Source organism: Cryptotermes secundus, unplaced genomic scaffold (genome assembly GCF_002891405.2).
Source record: "Cryptotermes secundus unplaced genomic scaffold, Csec_1.0 scaffold74, whole genome shotgun sequence".
Classification (NCBI taxonomy): Eukaryota; Metazoa; Arthropoda; class Insecta; order Blattodea; family Kalotermitidae; genus Cryptotermes; species Cryptotermes secundus.
In genome coordinates this window covers 813,021-832,776 of record NW_019745079.1, presented here as the reverse complement: position 1 = coordinate 832,776, position 19,756 = coordinate 813,021, and the positions used below count along the sequence as shown (strand labels likewise).

The 19,756-nt window shown below is 43.1% G+C and overlaps 1 protein-coding gene across 5 annotated transcripts in view; it reads left to right on the top strand.

Moving 5' to 3' along the window:
• The window catches only part of LOC111874828 (histone-lysine N-methyltransferase MECOM), a 496,931-nt gene that overhangs the window by 381,017 nt on the left and 96,158 nt on the right, over nucleotides 1–19,756 (top strand). For all 5 annotated transcript variants that reach the window (XM_023870663.2, XM_033755627.1, XM_023870664.2 and 2 more), the window contains one exon: nucleotides 9,183–9,312. In XM_023870663.2, the coding sequence (XP_023726431.1) occupies nucleotides 9,183–9,312 (130 nt within the window). The remainder of the gene's footprint in view (nucleotides 1–9,182; nucleotides 9,313–19,756) is intronic.

The window sequence follows — 19,756 nt, the reverse complement described above, 5'->3', positions numbered from 1 at the left end:
GTTTGCACCTTAGTGCACAGTTCCACGCCACGCAAAGTGGGATTCGTTTCAGAGATGGGGCGATCAGCCTAAGAAATGCCACTTCGCTCCCTTGTATAATCTTGAATCACGCATAAAGACAACATCTATGTAGGGCAATTGGCTGCAGTCTTGCTGTCTGATGATCGTTATTGTAAGTGCTCGGAAGTTATTATGGGGAGCTGAGGGGTAATGACTGCATGGGAGGGTTGTTTTCATAGATCTGTTGCTAGTTGATGATGCCACGCGAAGATACCAGGAGCTACGGCAACCTAGATTTAAAGTAACAGAAATATAATGGCATGAACATGGTAAATTTGGAGTCGTTTGGTTCCAGGTAATCAAGAATTCTTTGCATACTTGATCTTTAAAGTCGTAAATTCATCAAGTAATAATATATTCATTCAGTTCCCTCTTCTCCGGTCTAGAAAACAGAGATTAACGGCCGTGGGGATCCGTTGCGCTGACCACGTGACACCCTCTATCTGTAAAAGTTGGCACTAACTTCGTCGACAAGCGGCGGTCGCTCGGTCGGTATAGTTCACTTGCAGTCTAAAGGCCACGGAGTGTTTTTTTGTTTTTCAGTTCCCTCTTGACAGAAATCGCATGGCATCTCCATTAAAATAAGGCGGTTAATGTTTTTTATGTATATTATCGCTGCTTAATGTGAGAATCATATGAAGATCATAAATATGCTCCATTGGAGAAAATACAGAGTTATCCAATCTCAAAATAAGTGGTGTATTAGGTATCATTGTGCCTTTAAAGGCAAATCTGATGTTCACTTGATTTTCAAAGGCACTTCAAAATTTACAATCCCTTTGGTCTTGTTATTTATTAAATAAACTTTTCTTGATGGAGACAGGTTACTAGACTCTAGCAAGCTATTTCGATCAGCGAATGGTGATGATGATAAATCTAATTGAAAGTACAGCTATCACTCAACTTAGAGTTTGTTTCTTTTTTGATGATTTCCCAGCCGTAATGGTTAGACGTACAGAGCGTCACTCGCGCCATAGCTCAAGAGGTTAGTCGCTGGCTTCCCACCGCGGCGGCAAGGGTTTGATCCCAGGTATGGTCAAATGGGATTTGTGGTGGACAAAGTGGCGCTGGGGAAGGTTTTCTCCGAGTACTTAGGTTTCCCCTGCCAATCTTCACTCCACCAATTGCTCCACAATCACCCTCACCTATGATCTGGGGCTGGCACAATAGGCCAGAAGTGACCGCTTTACAAGGGACTTAGTCCCACCCCACTAACATAAAAAAAACACAGAGCGTCACATAGGAGTGTTAGTCATAACTAACGAATTGGTATGGATTTAGAAGGAAATGAGAGTATCTGTAATAAGATGCTATCGAATGTTTTGTTGTGAAATGCTGAGGAAATCACGCAGTACTCGATGTGTGACGTCTGTATAGTGAATAGAGGTATAAACCTTCCGAATACGAAAAGTGACGAGTGATCACACGACCGAAACGTCTGTTACTATCGATAGATACATAAAATGTTTTTACTTGTATGCCATAAAATATATAGCACTGAACGCTCGCTCCCAGAGACGATGAAGCAACGGAACTAGGCCTGTTAACGATCCTGGGAGCAATTTTAAACGTGAAGACTTGAGGCTGAGAGAGATCTAGGTTCTGGAATACGCTGTGATGCGTGCCACGATTACTGTCTTGCTGCTCCTGATAAAATAATAATTGTGCTCCTCTTCTAACGGCGTTGAAGCACACAACGTTATAAACTGCTACCCCCCTGTATTTATTGCGGAAACATGTCAAAATATACGGTAGCGTAGTTCGCTGAGGCACTATGCTACAAGCCGGAAGATCGCGGGTTCAAGTCCCGATGGTGTCATTGGATTTTCTTCAATTGACCTAATACTATGGTCTTGAGGTCGACTCAGCCTCTAACAGAAATGAGTACCAGGAATTAATTAAATAGTTTTTCTGGGGAATAAAGCGCGGCCGGCGCGTAAGGATGACAACATTACCGCCATCTTTGAGCCAATTGTCTAGCTAGTGTGGGACCCTCAACGTCTCCCAAACCTATGGGCCTTCACGGCCTGTTACAGGGATAGCTTTACTTTACTTTACTTTACTTACATGTCAAAATATGGCGCTACCAGATTTTCTGAGAAGTAGTGGGTCTGGAACGGGGTCCACTCGGCCTCGTGAGGATAATTGAGGAGCTGTTTCAAGGAAATAGCGGCTCCGGTCTAGAAAACCAAGATTACAGACCGTGGGGATTCGTTGCGCTGACCACGCGACACCCTCTGTCCACTAAATTTGGCACCAACTTCGCCGCAAGCGGCAGTCGCTCGGTCGGTATAGTTCGCTTGCAGACTACAGGCCACGGAGTTTGTTTTATCTGTGATTAATTTAACAACGCTGTAAATAACTCAGTATAGCAGTGGATGGTAAAATAACTGATGAGAAATTCACTAGATAAGGACGTGGAAGGCAGTGGGTCAAATTCGATGTCGTGTCCTGACATAGGCCTGGGAGGTTTTGGCAATGGCCTGACTACCGTATGGGTTATCTGCTTCCGGGCGCCAACCTGAACCCGGGACCTCCAGAAGAGAGAGCCGAAGTCGAAACCACTACGTTTGGTTTATACGCACAAAATTAATCGTAAGCATACACAGCTCTTCTGTTTAACCGTCTGTCCAAATAGACACTCTGTCTTGGCTATCATGATCAGTCTCTTAGCGTTTTAAGAACCGGTCAGAATCAATAATCAGTGGGTTATTGAACGTTATAGCAGGCCGTACCTGTAGGTCTCATGACAATTCTAAGATAGTTAAAGGTCATTCCATGGAGTCGTATATGGGAGGGAAGGTTAACCAACACACACTATTAACCTCAACACTGGATGCCAACAGCAAGCTCTATGCTTCACGCTTAGATCGCATATCAGACTCAGATAAACGCCACCGGTAGGGATTGGATAGGAGGAGCGCGAAAGGGTTCAGGAGCCAATAAGGACATGTCATATTGCTTTACTGATTGAGCCATGTGTTTTAGGTTCTCAGGTTTTAAGTGAAAATTTTTTTTTGTATCATGTTTTCAGTTTCCAACAACACTGCCTGTAGGCGTGTATATCATCGTGTTAGGTGACTGGGAAACCGTGAAAATTAAAGTAATTAGCGTCAAGATTCGATCCAAGGAGCTCTCGAATACAAATCATACTCCGTGCTGTTATGATAGTTAGGGCTGATGCAACAGTGCAGGTGAACCGAGCGGCCGCAGTGAATGACATAATTTGCAACTTTTTTTCGGTCTTGTTATATGAAAATTAATTTATGTTGCTCGCTTGATCATCAGTGTGATTATGACTGTGAAATGCAAGCGCAGGCGATGTTGCCTAATTGCGTAATCTGGAGGCGGTAGCGACGCCGCGTTCCTTGTGAACTGATGACGCCATGTTTTATTAATTATCTTCGACTCTTTTGTTTTGAGAATTACGAAACTTATGGCAGATTTTGTCGCAGTGTCTGGAAATTTTGTGTAATTAATTGTAACGGATTTTTAAAGAAAGTTTAGTTGTTTTTGGACCGCCTCTGTGGTCTAGTGGTCAGAGTTACTGGCTACAGATCCAGAGGTCTCGGGTTCGATTTCCGGCGCTACCAGATTTTCTGAGAAGTAGTGGGCCTGAAACGGGGTCCACTCAGACTCTTGAGGATAATTGAGGAGCTGTTTCAAGGAAATAGCGGCTCCGGTCTAGAAAACCTAAATTAACGGCCGTGGGGATTTTTTTTTATTGTAGAAGAAATATTGTAAATACAAAAAAGGCCTAGGCATTGCCCATCCGGCCTTCTGTAGCACATTCATATAAATATCTTATTCTATAATAGCGGTTACCGAGCGATTCTTAATATAGATCATAATTTAAATCTGAGAGTATCCTGTTAATTATCAGTACAATTACTTCTTTTACTTTTCTTATGTATCTATTTTATATAAATATAGGAATGTTGTTTATGAAGTAAGAGACGCCTTGCAGATTTTTTTTTTTGCTTCTAGCTTTAAGAGCTCTCTAACTGACTTTGGGTATTCTTTTTTGCTGTTCTCGGGCAGAATGTTCATCACTGTTGCCCGTTGGCCCTCGTACAGGTTACACTCCCAGAAGATGTTCCTCCGTTTGCAGCCCGTCATCGCACTCGCATTCGGCCGCGGACACAACGTTAAACCTGTTTAGGCTTGCTTTAAGACTGGTGTGCCCTGCTCTCATACGGTTTACTGACACGAAGGCACGGCTGTTCATTTTTATCTCGCGGAACTACGGAGACGAGCCGTTCCTGTAGTACCTTTCAAAGTAGCTCTCTTCCCGACTCCATTTGGTGCTTTGAGAAAAACTTAAGTTCTTTTTTGCCTTTCTTTTTCCACTGCGTTTTAAGATCTGCAACTGGTAAAAGTAGTTGACTATGTCTGCCTCCTTTGATTGTTTGCTTTGCCTCCAAGTCGGCCAAAGAAGGCAGAGATAGTGAATTAACTTTGCGCTGACCACGCGACACCCTCTATCAGCTAAAGTTGGGACTAACTTCGCCGACAAGCGGCGGTCGCTCGGTAGGTATAGTTCGCTTGCGGACTGAGAAACCACGGAGTTTATTTCTTAATCAGGACAAGCGATGAGATTTCTTAGGCGTGGGATCAGACCACGCACATCAGTCCACACATAGCTATACAGAAAATATGAAGAAACGGAACGAGCGGCGTTTGAACATGTGATAGCAGGGTTCTACAGGTCCTGTCCAAACCGTGGGCTCTCTGTGTGACCACCCATTTCAATATTGGGTGTTATTTACGAATGTCTATTCAAACAGCAGATCCGCATTACGGTTCTGAATATTTCCTTTCTTTATTAACCCCGGAGGAAAGACTCTGGTTGGATCCCGAGATGATCTTGGATTCACCGAAGGGTCACGCGATATGTGCAGCCGTGCATGTGATGGAGTGTCACGTGACTGATTCTGACCACTTTACAGCGACATGTTATTATCCAAGGTATTACTCTCTAATTAGTTCCTCCTTGGATTACAAACAAAAACAAACTCCGTGGCCTTTAGACCGCAAGTGAACTATACCGACCGAGCGACCGCCGCTTGTTGGCGAAGTTAGTGCCAACTTTAACGACCGTGGTGTCGCGTGGTCAGCGCAACGAATCCCCACGGCCATTAATTTCGGTTTTCTAGACCTGAGCCGCTATTTTTCCATTCAAGTAGCTCCTCAGTTATCCTCACGAGGCTGAGGGGACCCCGCTCCAGACGCGATATCTCTCAGAAATGCTGGTAGCGCCGGGAATCGAAACCGGGACCTCTGGATCTGTAGAAGGAACACTGACGAAAAAATCATAGGAGAGGGCCAAAGGGGGGCTGTAGAGCCAGCGAAAAAAATACTACATACATCTAGTCTGATTCATCTTTATCATACTTTCAACACGTCAAAGAAACTACCCAACTCTTCATTACGTATTAGAAATAGACTTGGAGAACGGAGTTCCACGCGGTTCCTCAGACTCAGATGTTATGTGTTTCTGTGCTACAGCTCCATGAACAATGCCGGATAATTACGGCTCCGCATGTGTCTTTTGTTTGGCAGTGTTATTGAAAATGACATGTCCTGCCCTCTCTTGATAGTTCTGCCTTAGTACTTCGGTTTGTCATCTGTGAGTTCCTATGAAAGTAGACAAGAAAGCAACTAACTTCGTTCACTAGAATCCTTGAGGACCAAGAAGTTACACGAAACATGAAGATTCCTTAAACGTTCGCAAGAGTGCACCACTGGACCGTGTGGCGAGCACACAAATCCACACCGTACTTCATTAAAAGAGTTTTTCATATTATCTTACGCTTTACTCCAGTCTCATAAGTGGTTCAGAGCTTTCGGTTAAAAATGTATACTCATTCTCAAATCTTATTGGTGCTACATGCCCTGCCCCTCTGATTCTCCATACTAATTCCAACCAAATTTTTGGGATTCCTGTCAATGGAAATAATAATTTACTATGGAAACACAGAAGAAGGCGCCTATTTTATAAACTAACCCAGTAGAATTCTGTAGCATGTATACCCATTGCTAGGCAACGACCGCAAAATAAACACAACGGCTGTTACTAGGTAACACCCCGAAATAGCAACATAGGAATTATGTTTTCTGAGAGGTTTACGCAACAATGAATACAGCAATAGAGGAACAGTGTTTCTGTGCAGTCCGTGCCAAGATGTTATAAACAGGCCAATTATTGAGAGTTAGTGTGGTGCAGTGCAGGGAAATGATGAGTTAGTTGGTGAATTAGTTAGTCAGAGAACTGTAATTCAGTCGTTGTGAGCAGTTGCTGTTAGAATCTGGTAGCTTAGGCACGGTGACAGTCCGGGAACACAGAGTAAGGGGAACGTCCGCCTTTGAAACCGTTACCAGACAACGACTGGTGAAGATACAGTAGACTGAGAGGGCTTAGTATATACTGTAGTGAACTGCAGAGCATATGCATTAGCGATAGCGCCATACTTACTTGTAATTACTGTCTGTAAGTGGTCAATAAATCCAATTACCTTTCCAAAACCCGTCTGTAGTCAGACTTCATCACGTGGCAATACGAACATTAGATTCCAGAGGTCAGTATCAGGCCTCATTCTACAGGAGAAAATGTGAATTGGCGAGTGAACTAAATGATGAGGTACTTGCATTATAAACAAAGTAAACCAACTCCGTGGCCTGCAATCCGCAAGCGAACTATACCTACAGAGCGACTGCCGCTTGTCGGCGAAGTTAATGCCAATTTTTTCGAATAGAGGGTGTCACGTTATCAGAGCAACAGATCCCCACGGCCGTTAATCTCGGTTTTCTAGACCGGAGCCGCTATTTACTTCAAATAGCTCCCCAGTTATCCTCACGAGGCTGAGTGGACCCAGTTCCAGATCCACTACTCAGAAAATCTGGTTTTGCCGGGAATCGAACCCGGGACCTCTGGATCTGTAGCCAGGAATTCTTGCCACTAGACCACAGCGCTTGCATTATGAGAAGATAAATGTACGGGAATTTATGGAGGGGAGGACTCAGTGGATACTTTACAGTAAATGGAATAGAGAAGTTTTGAGATTGAGTGTATATAAACATGCAAGAAGGAAAGCAACGAAGACAGTGAGCAGGCTGTCCATCGTCCAGTCCTGTTAGTGACAGATCGGTACCTCCTTATGCCAAATTATGTCTGTGTGCTTCTGGCCATGTCTCTCATATTTACAAGTATGACGTAACCGACTTTCAGCAATGACTCAGTTAACTCTCAGGCACAAGTGGGCTAAAAGATTCTTTAGCATTAAAAGGAATATGTAAACGTTCTATCTGGATGGGGTGGATTTTTTCAATTTACCTAATCCTCCCAACCGCACTATGGCCCTGGCAACGACTCTGCCTCTAACAGAAATGAGTAAGTAAGTAAAGATATCCCTGTAACAGGCCGTGAAGGCCCATAGGGTTGTGAGACGTAGAGGTTCCCATATTATCTAGACAATCGGCTCAAAGTTTTTGCGGTAAGGTTGTCAGCCCTGCGCGCCGGCCGCCCTTTATTCCCCAGGAAAATTATTTAATTAATTCCTGGTACTCATTTCTGTTAGAGGCTGAGTCAACCCCAGGGCCTAACAAAAATGAGTATCAGGAATATTCCGGGGGAAGGGGGGTAAAGGGCGGCCAGCGCGTAAAGCTGGAACCACCGGCATAAAATATATTTGTTTCTTAACAGTTTCAAGCACTGTTGCTCTTACATGAACCATCCACTGTTTGTCTGTATGTGTGTAGCGAATGGTTCTACAATAAACAGCGAGTTTTTCCTAAACAGCATTAACTGGTAGTTTTTTAACTGTGATATAATGTGTTTCCTGTGAGGTACGGACTGAATTTTATATTTGAGAAGAAATTCAGTCTTCATAGGTTTAAATGAGACTCTTGTAAAACTGCATTAATTTTGGTGAATATACGGTATATAAAATATTTTTTATGTCCAAATGATCATTCAGCAAATATTAAACGTTTTAGGTCCATCCCTTCTGAAACTGTGGTTTCAGTACCCCTACAGGTACAAAGGCAAATTGTCAGGGGCAGGCCTGCTAAATATTCAGTTTTTTTTGGCAACATTCCCACTGGAAACTTACTTGTCGAAGTTTTTATTTTCAAACGATTCAGAATACTGCCTAACACGTGACAGATATGAAGCTCATAATTGTTTATTTAGGTTACAGTGGCTTCAAAAATAATCAGTGTAGTTTGAAGTTTGTTTTCTGTGGTATTCAGACAATGTGTTTCAGTGTGTACCACAAAGTACAAGAATTTTCAGAGCCCTGGCTCTAGGGCATATTCATCAGCTGTTTTTGCAGCATTTTTAAAATTGGTGCCCCATATAAATCCTCCAAATTTCTCTTCTTTCAGTTTTAGTATATCGCCCACCGTCAAAACGCATGTTTTCCCACATAAATTTGACCTGCAACACGATCTCTTCCTAAGGGGCCCAATTGAGTAGTTGTCTTCCTTTCTCACCTGAAGAAGGAAACAGATCCAGTTTCCGAAACGTCGTGTCCTCTATTACCTAGAATTCTGGACGATGGAAGAAATCCAAAAACCCAGTAAATCTATGTCATCAACCATCGTCAGAACCCTTTAGAATCTCCTCTGTCTAAGTGTTCAGTAAATCACATCCAACAAAGTTAAGGGAGGTTTAATTTTTGTAACGTTATCTTAAGGGGTCTCTCCTCTTTAAACAATTACTTGAGTTTAGTATTCAGAAGTAGATATTCAGAATACTATAAAATTCATCCAGAATTTTGATTACTATAGTTTTAGGATATAGAAGCAGATACTTGAGCTCAATATTAATATTTGTGCAATAAAATACACTTTTAAGTTCCACTTTCTTAAAAAATCGTTGACTATTTCGACCATATTGGTGATAATGAGCTGAAACTTGGCAAGTTGCTGTGACAGACATCACGGTTCTAACATAACACTATGTACAAAATCGGAGTATAACATCAACCCACCATCCCTCTCCCAGAACTGTGGCATGGTCGAACTGCCGAGAAACGCTGGCAGACACTGCAGATCCTGAACGTAGGGCTTAAGCAATCTCCGATATTTTCAAACTGTTCATTGTGGTCACCTGTCAACAGATATTCTATGAAACGACAGCCGAGGTTGGGTCGGGAGAGGAACTGCTACTGGGGCCCCGGGAACCTCTGCAACTCGACATGTTCGGGGAGTCGACCACAACTTCTGAAGACCGCAGCGACAGAGAGACCGGTGAGTATGACTTCATTTCAGTCGCAGGGAGACATTATCAATGTACGGTGCTTTAACATTTAGAAACCAGACATTGAGGTGGAAGGGACAGCACCCTTCCTCCATATTCTGGAGTCCCGGTTTCAAAATTCGGCCAGAAGACCGGTTATCCGACTGCGGTTTTCTGTGCCTTTCCTCACTTTCTTCGGGAAAATTTCGATATCTCAAGTTAGGCCACGACCGCTTCATTCACATAACTCTTATTCTAATTCATTACTGACTAAATCATCCAGCCATGCAACATTTTATGATCTGAGCTACTGACATGCTTTTAAACAGGACTAAACCGTAATTGCATAAGTGAAGTATTCGGTCTGACGTCATTAAGAGGAAAGAACAGAAAACGTTACCCCTGTACTTCATTAAGCAACAAGCCATGAAGATGTAGGGAGGAGTGGATGGTAGCTCCTCTCATTCTGAACCTTCACCCTAAATAGAGATGAGTGATCAGCTTCACGGTCACTCTACTGCGAGGGAAAGAGCCCCTAGTACTCATATAATTGGATGTTGAGTGCGAGGCATAGCAGGTCCAAATGTGTGGTCCCAGCCCCGTAACATAGTCTAAGTACTGAATGAGTTAACCTGAGTTGTGAAGTAAGAAGTAAAGCTACCCCTGTAACAGGCCGTGAAGACCCATAGGGTTGTGAGATGTTGCTGGTCCCACACTATCTAGACAATCTGCTCAAAGATGGCGGCAAGGTTGTCAGCCCTACGCGCCGGCCGCGTTTTACTCCCCAGGAGAATTATTTAATTCATACCTGTTACTCATTTCTGTTAGAGGCTGAGTCGAACCCAGGACCATAGTGCGGCTGGAAGGATTAGGTAAATTAAAAAAAATATCCAATAACCTCATTGTGACTTGAACCCGCGACCTTCCTGCTTGTAGCATAGTGCCTCAATCAACTACGCTAGAAACATTAATAATGATATTCATCTAAAATGAGCACAGTTGAGTTGTGTATTATGTGCTAATGTCGGAAAGATATTTCGGAAAATAAATTTAAAAAAGTATATATTGATTCATGGACACTTAGGGTAGTAGATGAGAAACATCTGGAAAGTTTCGAAATGTGGTGTTGGAGAAGGATGGAGAAGATCAATTGGACCGATTATGTGAGAAATGAAGAAGTGTTAATTAGAGTCAGTGAGCAGAGGAATATCCTACATGAAATAAGAAAACGGAAGGCTAATTGGATTTGTCATGTTTTACGTAGAAACTGCCTTCTAAAAGAAGTTTTGGAAGGAAAGATAGAGGGGCGGATAGAAGTGACAAGAAGACAAGGAAGAAGACGTAAGTAGATGCTGGATGACCTTGGGGACAGAAGAGGATATTCTCATTTGAAGGCGAAAGCTCTAGATCGCAATAAGTTGTGGAGTTGTTTTAGAAGAGACTGTGGACCTGCCGTCTTGACAGATTACTGATGATGATGATGATGATATTGATTCGAAATTTAGTTCCAGTATTGATTTATTTCTTCATTAGAAGTCCTACTTCTTGCCTAAATTTTGCACTAACATTTCCAGTGCTCTGTGTCGCCCTAAATATGTGTATCAGTGAAAAGGGAGAGGTTCTAAACATTCCATTGGCTTATATTATTCGAGAACAAACTGATCTCATAAGTCTCCCTTCATTTGTGTTTCAAAATAAGAACTCTGGCTAATGAATATAGCGTTGGAAATAATATAACAAAATACTAACTCTGTGCGTTGAACAGACTCCGTAGCACGGCACGTGCACTGAACAGTTCATAATTGGTAGGCCAAGGAATTCCATGAATTTATGGGGTCTGAAATTTTCTCACCACATCCACAGAGGCCTGTGTTAAGGCCATTCTCTGAGCCAGTTAAAATATTTATATCTTTTTCCATCTGTACTCTGTTTGCTTCCATAGCTAAGTTTTCAACTCTGAAGATAGAGGTAGTACGTTCCTCCGAAAGCTCAATAAACTTCAACCAGAATGAACGTCACATCCCAGTAGATGAACGCCCTTCATAATCACAGTCATGAGAACCTCAGATTTCAGAAGCAAAACTAGTCTCCTTCACTATCCGAGATGCATTTAATAATAAAATTCCCTTCTGCATGGTACTTCCGAATTACCATTTCGTATTCCACCATGCGTGCTACATGAAACGTCCATCTCGTCCTCCTTGGTTTGATCATCAAAACAGTTATTAGTTTACTTCCCCCTTGTTTTATGTCCTAGCCACCCCATTTACTTCCTGTTTCTTATGTCTGGACATTCTCGACGCTTTATGCAGGGAGAGAGGTGAGGGCAGAGCTGAAGGTCAGACCTATTCAAGCCCATTGATCTACTGATCGTTACTTTGAATGGCAGAAGGGGAAAGTGAAGTATATTTTATCGTAAATCGTCTCGTGCCTTGGCGGGTGCAGGACGGCAAGCAACCGCGCTGGGATGACAAACACTGTGAGTGGGGGACATCGTGTGTAGTGCAGGCTGACCACGAGCTTACATTTGCTGGCACGGCATTCAGTTCGGTTGAAGAGTCTCCGGCCCTGTGAGGTGTGCTAGCTGTATGGTGACGTCATTCAAGTGCGGCACACGGAGAGGGGCAGAGAGAAATGATTTTCGCTAAATCATTAACGATAATATTCATTCTGAAAAAAGTAATATATTGTATCTCACATTTTTTCCGTTCTTAAAGTCGCTGGTTCTGATTCACTGTTTAGGTCAGAATACGACAGGACGCTATCATAAGCAATGACTAAATAAGCACATTAATTCATTTCTAATCCCACGCGACATGCGGCAGTTTCCTTTCCGTTGAAAACAGAGTACACACCCCCCTCCTACACATCACTGTTCTCTGATGCTTGCCTTAAGTAACCCCTCCATTCCACGGCCAGGGAAATCACAATCGAACTCCTTAGCCTTGCTTTTATTCATACATGTATAAAACAATGCAATGAACAGTCTTAGTTGATACAGGAACATCTGCTGAAACCCAGAGGTTCATCACCGTCATTGGACTCTTTCCTTGGCGAGTTTATGATGGTTCGCATACAGCCTGTTTTGGTTAAGATTGGTTTATTGTACTCTTTCCTTGGCGAGTTTATGCTGGTTCGCATACAGCCTGTTTTGGTTAAGATCTGTTTATTGTACTCTTTCCTTGGCGAGTTTATGCTGGTTCGTTCGCATACAGCCTGTTTTGGTTAAGATCTGGTTTATTGTACTCTTTCCTTGGCGACAGCCTGTTTTGGTTAACATCTGGTTTATTGTACTCTTTCCTTGGCGAGTTTATGCTGGTTCGTTCGCATACAGCCTGTTTTGGTTAAGATCTGGTTTATTGTACTCTTACCTTGGCGAGTTTATGCTGGTTCGCATACAGCCTGTTTCAAGATCCCTTTTATTATCGTCATCCAGCCGATGACTTGATTTTCCAAGTGATGTCTTCCTCAGAGATAAGTAATCAGAATTGTATATGTATTTCTGGGTTGTTCCATGCGTCCCGCGTTCTTGATATGTTTATCGTAAACTTCTTAAAAACCAGGTCCACAAGCTTTATGCTACAATCCAATCGAAAAATGCACATTGTTAACAAACGTACGAGAAATTAAATACACATTTTCCCATTAATTTTCAGGAGTATAAGTACAATTTCAGTGCAAAAAAATATCAAAATATTATTTGTTGTCCTTGAAGCCTAAATTGATTTTACTGTACAAGTGAACATATACTCATAGTACAGTACAGAGCAAACACTCTTCTAACGCGAGGAATATGCCTCGAAAGCGACAGGTTCGATTAATCCGCGTACTGGAATTCGGCCTTGGAAAATAAAATAAATAAATAATAAGATCATAAATATACTGTAATTATATTTATTTATGAATGTACTGTGCAATGTAATAACGTATTTTAGAGTTCAGCATCAACATAAATTACCAACGGATACTTATGCTTTCCAATAAGATTAACGGAGTGCTAGGTACCGGATAAAATACTAACACAAAGTTAAACATCAATGAAATTTTGGAACCTACTAGAACACGCTCGGTTGACCGCGTATAAGAGACTTTCCCGCTTTCGGCAAGAAATTATTCTCCTATATTTTTGCACAAGAGCCAGGGTAGCGCAGGCGGTATAGCGACTGGCTACGAGCTGGACGACCAAGGGGTCGTAGTTCAAGTCCCGGTGGGGGCAAGAATTTTCACTTATCCATGTCGTCCAGACCGGGTCTAGGGTCCAACCAACAACCTATTCAATCGGTAACGAGGGCTCTTTCCCTGGGGGTAAAGCGGCAGGAAGCTGACCACTCACCTCTAGCTAGTACCGACGTCAAGAAAATGTGGATCTATACATCCACTTCCCCCTACGCCTTCATGGCTTCGTGCTTAATTAGTTAAGCGTAGGGACAGCTTTACCTCTACCTTTTATTTACACACATATAATCGATCCGGTTTAAGCAAATTCGTACTGCAGAAGAGTTGGCTGTAACAATTAAATGTTTAGTATTATAAAAATTCAGTTAACTAACTTCATGGAACAGGATGGTTTCTGTAGCTAGTGCGCTGGTCGAGATGTCTCCATCTTTTGCAAACCCCGAAGGTTAAATTCCGTATTGTCCAAAGCCCGCCACTGAACTTAATTTTGAGCAATTTGAGTGCAACACGCATTCCTACACCATGTACGTAACTTTATAATCCATTTTATTAACATCATCTATGCCTAGTTCTCCCAAGCGTTCTCTTACCGTCACTGTTTTCCAGTAATATTTTGTAGAATTTCTTATCTCTCCCATATTTGCTACATGCTCCGTCCATCATATCCGCTATTTGATCTCCATAATAATAATTGGCGATGAGGAAAAATTACGGAGCTCTTCAGTATATAATTTTTCTTACCCTCCTATGATTCCTTCTCTAAGGTCAAAATATGCTCCTTAGCACCGTGTTTTCAAACACCCTATATTCTTGCCATAATGTTGGACACCGTGTTTCATACTCATGAGAAGTGTGCGTTATTAGTAAACTTGCAAATGAACCAAATGTGGCAGATATCGATTGCTACTATCGGTAAAGTAACGATGAGCTGAACGTGCCGTTTGGATTGGAAGTCTGTGGAACTTACGGACTCTGGTTGGGTAAAAAAAGGCGGTAACTTGAAAGACCAAGAATGAGAGTGTAGGTCGGTGTTAAATTTATATTAGTTACTCAGGTCGTGAGGGACACGCAGCACCATAGTTATTTGAGGCACTATGCTACGAGCCTGAAGGTCGCGGGTTCTATTACCGATGTCATTGGAGTTCTTCAATTGACCTAGTCTTTCCAGCCGCACTATGGCCCTGGGATCGACTCAGTACCAGGAATCTTCCTGGGGATGAAGATGCGGCCGGCGCATAAGGCTGACAACCTACCGCCATCTGTGACTTTATTGTCTAGAAAATGTGGGAACCTCGACGTCTCACAACCCTATGGGCCTCCACGTCTTGTTACAGGAATAGCTTTACCTTTTACTTAAGTTTTGGGGTTGGTAGTGAATGGTACTGCTACATGTTTGTGTAGACGTTCAAGATTTTGTATTAAGAGGCATTGAAATATAAGCAGAAGCGGAGAAACAAATAAAAAGTGCGTTTGCAACGAAATTTAAAGGAGATTAAATTTGACGAATGGTTTTCGCCATTCACTTCTGAATCCTTGGGGTTCCCGTCTGTTGCCCTTTCTGTAGATGCGAACATTTGGACTCTCGCGTAGAGGGAAGTGATGTGTGGTTGGTTATGTACAGAGCGTTGGCAATGTAGTTGTACCTAAGACAGAGGAAGTGACAAGGGAATGGAGAAAACTACGTAATGAGGAGCTTCGTCACCAAATATCAGTAGGAGTAAAGAGGGAGGTTGAAATATGAGGGATATGGGAAAGTGAGAAATCATACAGTGCTTTGTGGGAAAGCGTATAGGAAAGAGATGGTTTTTTATTGCTAGTGCGGTGGAACTAAGTTCCTTGTACTGCGGCCACTTCTGGCCTATTGTACCCGCCCCAGATGATAGCTGAGGGTGGTTGTGGAGCAATTGGTGGAATGAAGATTGGCAGAGGAAACCGAAGTACTCGGAGAAAACTTTCCCCAGCGCCACTTTGACCAACACAAATCCCAGTTGACCAGACCTGGATCGAACCCGGACCGCCGCGGAGGGAAGCCAGCGACTAACCGCTTGAGCTATGGCGCGGCCACAAGAGACGGCTTGGAAGACTACGGTCTAGACGAGCGGAATATATTGAACAGGATCGCAAAGATAGATAGACAGAGAGAGAGAGAGAGTGGGTGAGTGTGTGTGGGCTTGATTTATCCGCCCCAAGATCAGGCCTAGTGGCGAGCTGTTTTGAAGACAGTACTCGAGACAGCGCAGTCGGTGTATCGACTGGCTACGGGCTGGACGACCGAGGGGTCGAGTCAGACTCCCGGCAACGTCAAGAATTTTTTTTTCTCAACATCGTCCAGATCGGCTCTGGGGTCCACCCAGCCTCCCATACAATGGGTACGGGGGGCGTGAAGTTCACTACGCACCTCCAAATAGTGCCGAGGTAAACAAAATGTGGATCTACACATCCACTCCCCCATACGTCTTCATGGCCTTGTGCTTAATTAGATATGTACAGGGACAACTTTTTAATGAATCTTCGGGTTCCAAAAGTCGGGGGGTTTCTTAAATTGTAGTTTTCTCGTCTGCGACACCGTACAGTCTTGTATATGGACACACGTAATTCGAAGGAACATGTCTCCATCTCGAAACATGTACAACACTATACGGCATCACAACCCACAAGCCCCATAGTCTATACCAAGATCGCCGTAAAGACTTAGAAACTTAGATGATATAGTTAGTTACTTATGTGGATCTTTGAGTTCCACAGAATTGCTAGAGAGTTAATTAGTTCGGTGTACATAAAACGAGTGTCTTCCAGGAAACTCCGTTTCCTTTGCTGTGCTAGGGTCCTAAATACATTGCGGCGTGTTTCTTGAAACCTTCAGCAATCTCGCACAAATTTTATCTTTGAGCTTCAAAGGGAACAATTTAATTTTTTTTTAATTAGCTTATTGGGGGGGTGGAGTCCAACTGGGTCCACTCGGCACGGCGGCCACTGATTGACCTATTGTACCTGCCCCGGGTGATTATGATGATGGATAATTTGGTGGAATGAAGATTGACAGGGGAAACCGAAGTACTAGGAGAAAACCCACCCCAGCACCACATTGTCCACCACAAATCCTCTTTGACCAGACCCGGAATCGAACCCGGGCCACCGCAATTGGAAGCCAGCGACTAACCGCTTGAGCTGTGGTGCGGCCCTCGCAAAGGGAACAAACAGGAGAACCCATGGATTATTTCGTGTCTCGTAGAATTAGCGATAGCCTGTGGGTAAGCTGGCATGTCTCTGCATGTGGATGAGGTGATTGATTATTCGATGGCGTGGAAGATCTCAGACGTGACATATATACACACTCACTCTATCAGCTGTGTAAAGGCTAACCTCAAAACTCACTGTTTTTGACTCCCTATTCCTGCTGTCCTTAATCAATTAAAGCAATTATTTCCGAAAACATCTTATGATGACTCGTTCAGTCTTTTTTTTCCCTTGGCACTACAGCCCCAGTGGGCCTAGGCCTACCTCCGTGAACTTCTCCGTGCACTTCGGTTTTTCTAGATCTTACACATTCGGTAGGACTCCTTGGGCGGGTGATCAGCTCGTCGCAAGGCCTCTACCTGTACACAAACACAGAAAAAAGCACACAAACATCCATGCCTTGAGTGGGATTCGAACCCACGACCCAGGTTTCCAAACGAGCGAAGACAGTCGCTCCGTCTTACCCACGCCTTTTCCGTAACTGATTTTATTAACATGTGGGCCGCGCCCCACTGGTGGAACTTCTTGTCGAGTGGATGGGACGTGAGGTTTTAAAAATAAGAATTTTCATTAATGGTTAATATAGTAGTAATTTAACTATGCATAATTATAAAAAAGCGCTTCCTGGTAAATGAGAAGCTTTGTTTCTGCTGTGATCGGCATAACACTTTCTAACAATGACCGGTGGAGACAAGATGCAATTGAAAGTCACTGTTTTATTACGCCGAAGCTGAGAATAATGAAAAGGAGAGTCAGTAAATAGGTCACAAATGGAAATATGAGTAAAGCAGTTGTTTTCTATGTGTATCACAGTCCAGCCTCATGACGGTCTAGGTAGCAGACGCGCATGCATATGTTCAGAGGCTGATTTCGGTAGTCAAAATGGCGAACGCGCTTGAAGAATATGCTACTGAAGAGTAGCGTTCTGTTGTGCGTTTTTGTGGGTAAAATGGCTCAGTGCAAAGGGTGTTCAGCCTTGGTCGGAAACGTTTCGCTGAAGAGATTGAAACGGAGGTGCGGAAGTGGCTGAGACAGCAGTCAAAAAAGGTTTCTACGCCTCCGGTTTCGACCCACAAATAAAACAATGGAACTTACTTACTCGTACTTACTTACTTACTTACTTACTCATGGATCTGAGCCCTCCTGGAGGAACCGCCAATTCTGTAGCTACTCAACAATTTCCCAGCATTTTATGGAACCCGAAGGTTCATTACCGTGTTCCCAAGAGCCCTCCACTGGTCCCTATCCTGAGCCAGATCTATCCAATCCATACCATCCCATCCTATCTCTTTAAGATCCATTCTAATATTGTCCACCCACCTACGCCTTGGTCTTCCCTGTGGTCTCTTTCCTTCTGGCTTTCCCACCAATATCCTATACGCATTCCTTGTCTCACCCATTCGTGCTACATGACCTGCCCACCTCATCCCCCTTGACTTGATCACGATGGAATAATTTAATCAATGTTGGTGGAGGATATGTCGAGAAATAAATGTTTTTTCCAGGTCCGAGTATCACGTATTTTACGTTTTACATCTATTTGTGACCTATATACTGACCTCCCTCGTAACTTCACTGGTAGAATTAGCCCACTAGCAGTTGCTCGGGATTTGTCTGCTATCCTTGCCGGCGTTACAATAGAATGCTGTGCGTAAAGAAAACCTATGAAAATATGCCCCTATAGCTGTCCGTCTTCCTGCTTGAAACAACTCGATAAGAGCTTAATGGATTTCTTAAATTTGATACTGGTGAGTAAAGTTAAAGTTGTCGCCACTCCATGAACACACCTCGGCACTAGATGGGGGTGAGTGGTTGGGTTCACGCCCTGGTCGCCTTAACCCGGGGAAAGATATCCCCCGGTACCCATTTGATAGGAGGCTGGTTCGGCCACAGTGACAGTAAGGAAGCTGTGGAGTAGATAATATATTGCTTTTACCGAGATTCGAATCCTGGTCGTCCAGCCCGTAGCCCGTCCCTATACCGACTGAGCCCAGCTTCAATTTGTCAACAAATTCTAATACTGGTTACATTCGGGCAGCAAGCAGCAAGGAATCACGTGAGGTTTATAAGCCTTTCCGCGCAAATTTCATTTCTTGCTCTGTAAACAAGGTATGAAACAACACATTGCCTTTGTGGGTAAGTCTTATGATTTTCGGGGTAAAGGTAATATAAAGCTATCCCTGTAACAGGCTATGGAGGCCCATAGGATTGTTAGACGCTGAGGTTCCCACATTTTCTAGACAATCGGTTCACAGATGGCGGTGAGGTTGTGAACCTTACGCGTCGGCCGGCCTTTACCCCCAGGAAGATTCCTGGTACTCATTTCTGTTAGAGGCTGAGATTAAGAAAACAGAATTGACATATCAGAACCGTTACACTGTGAGTAGGCTACATTTTCTGACTTCTCTAGATAAGCATTTCGACAAGAGTAACGCTTTCATGTGTTGATACTCATTAATGTCGCGACCTATTGAGGTTACGTTCTCAGTAAAACTCAGTAAAGACAGTTTTCACCATATCCAGGATATGGGCTACAGATTTAACATATACGTGTTGGTGTACCTATATGAGTTATATAGAGGTGTTTATTCTTGTTTTTGAAGCGACCCAATATTGATGATGACCATATAAGGGATATTTAAGTTGTCGCATTTGATTTATGTGGGCTCGAGGAGAAAGTTATTGATATTATCATTGCCACAGGAAAGGGAAGACTCAAGGAGTCAAGAGGTCTGACCTTAACAGCTGAAGTGTTCACACGGACCTGTTACTGCAGCAGTGACTTATGTCTCACTATGATCAGATTTAAACCTCTGAGTCTGTAATTCACATAAATAAGAGTCACCTCTTACTTCATAAGTAACAAAGCGCATCCATTACAGAGACTAAGCAGTTAATGTGTTAGGGTAAATAAACTGTGGGCGGTGGTGTTTACAGCATTCACTGGTCTTCATAAGATTAAATACTTTGCTTTATAGACTATTCGTTTTGTTTCCACCTCAACACAACAAGCATTAAAATTTCATTCCATTTCACTGCGTA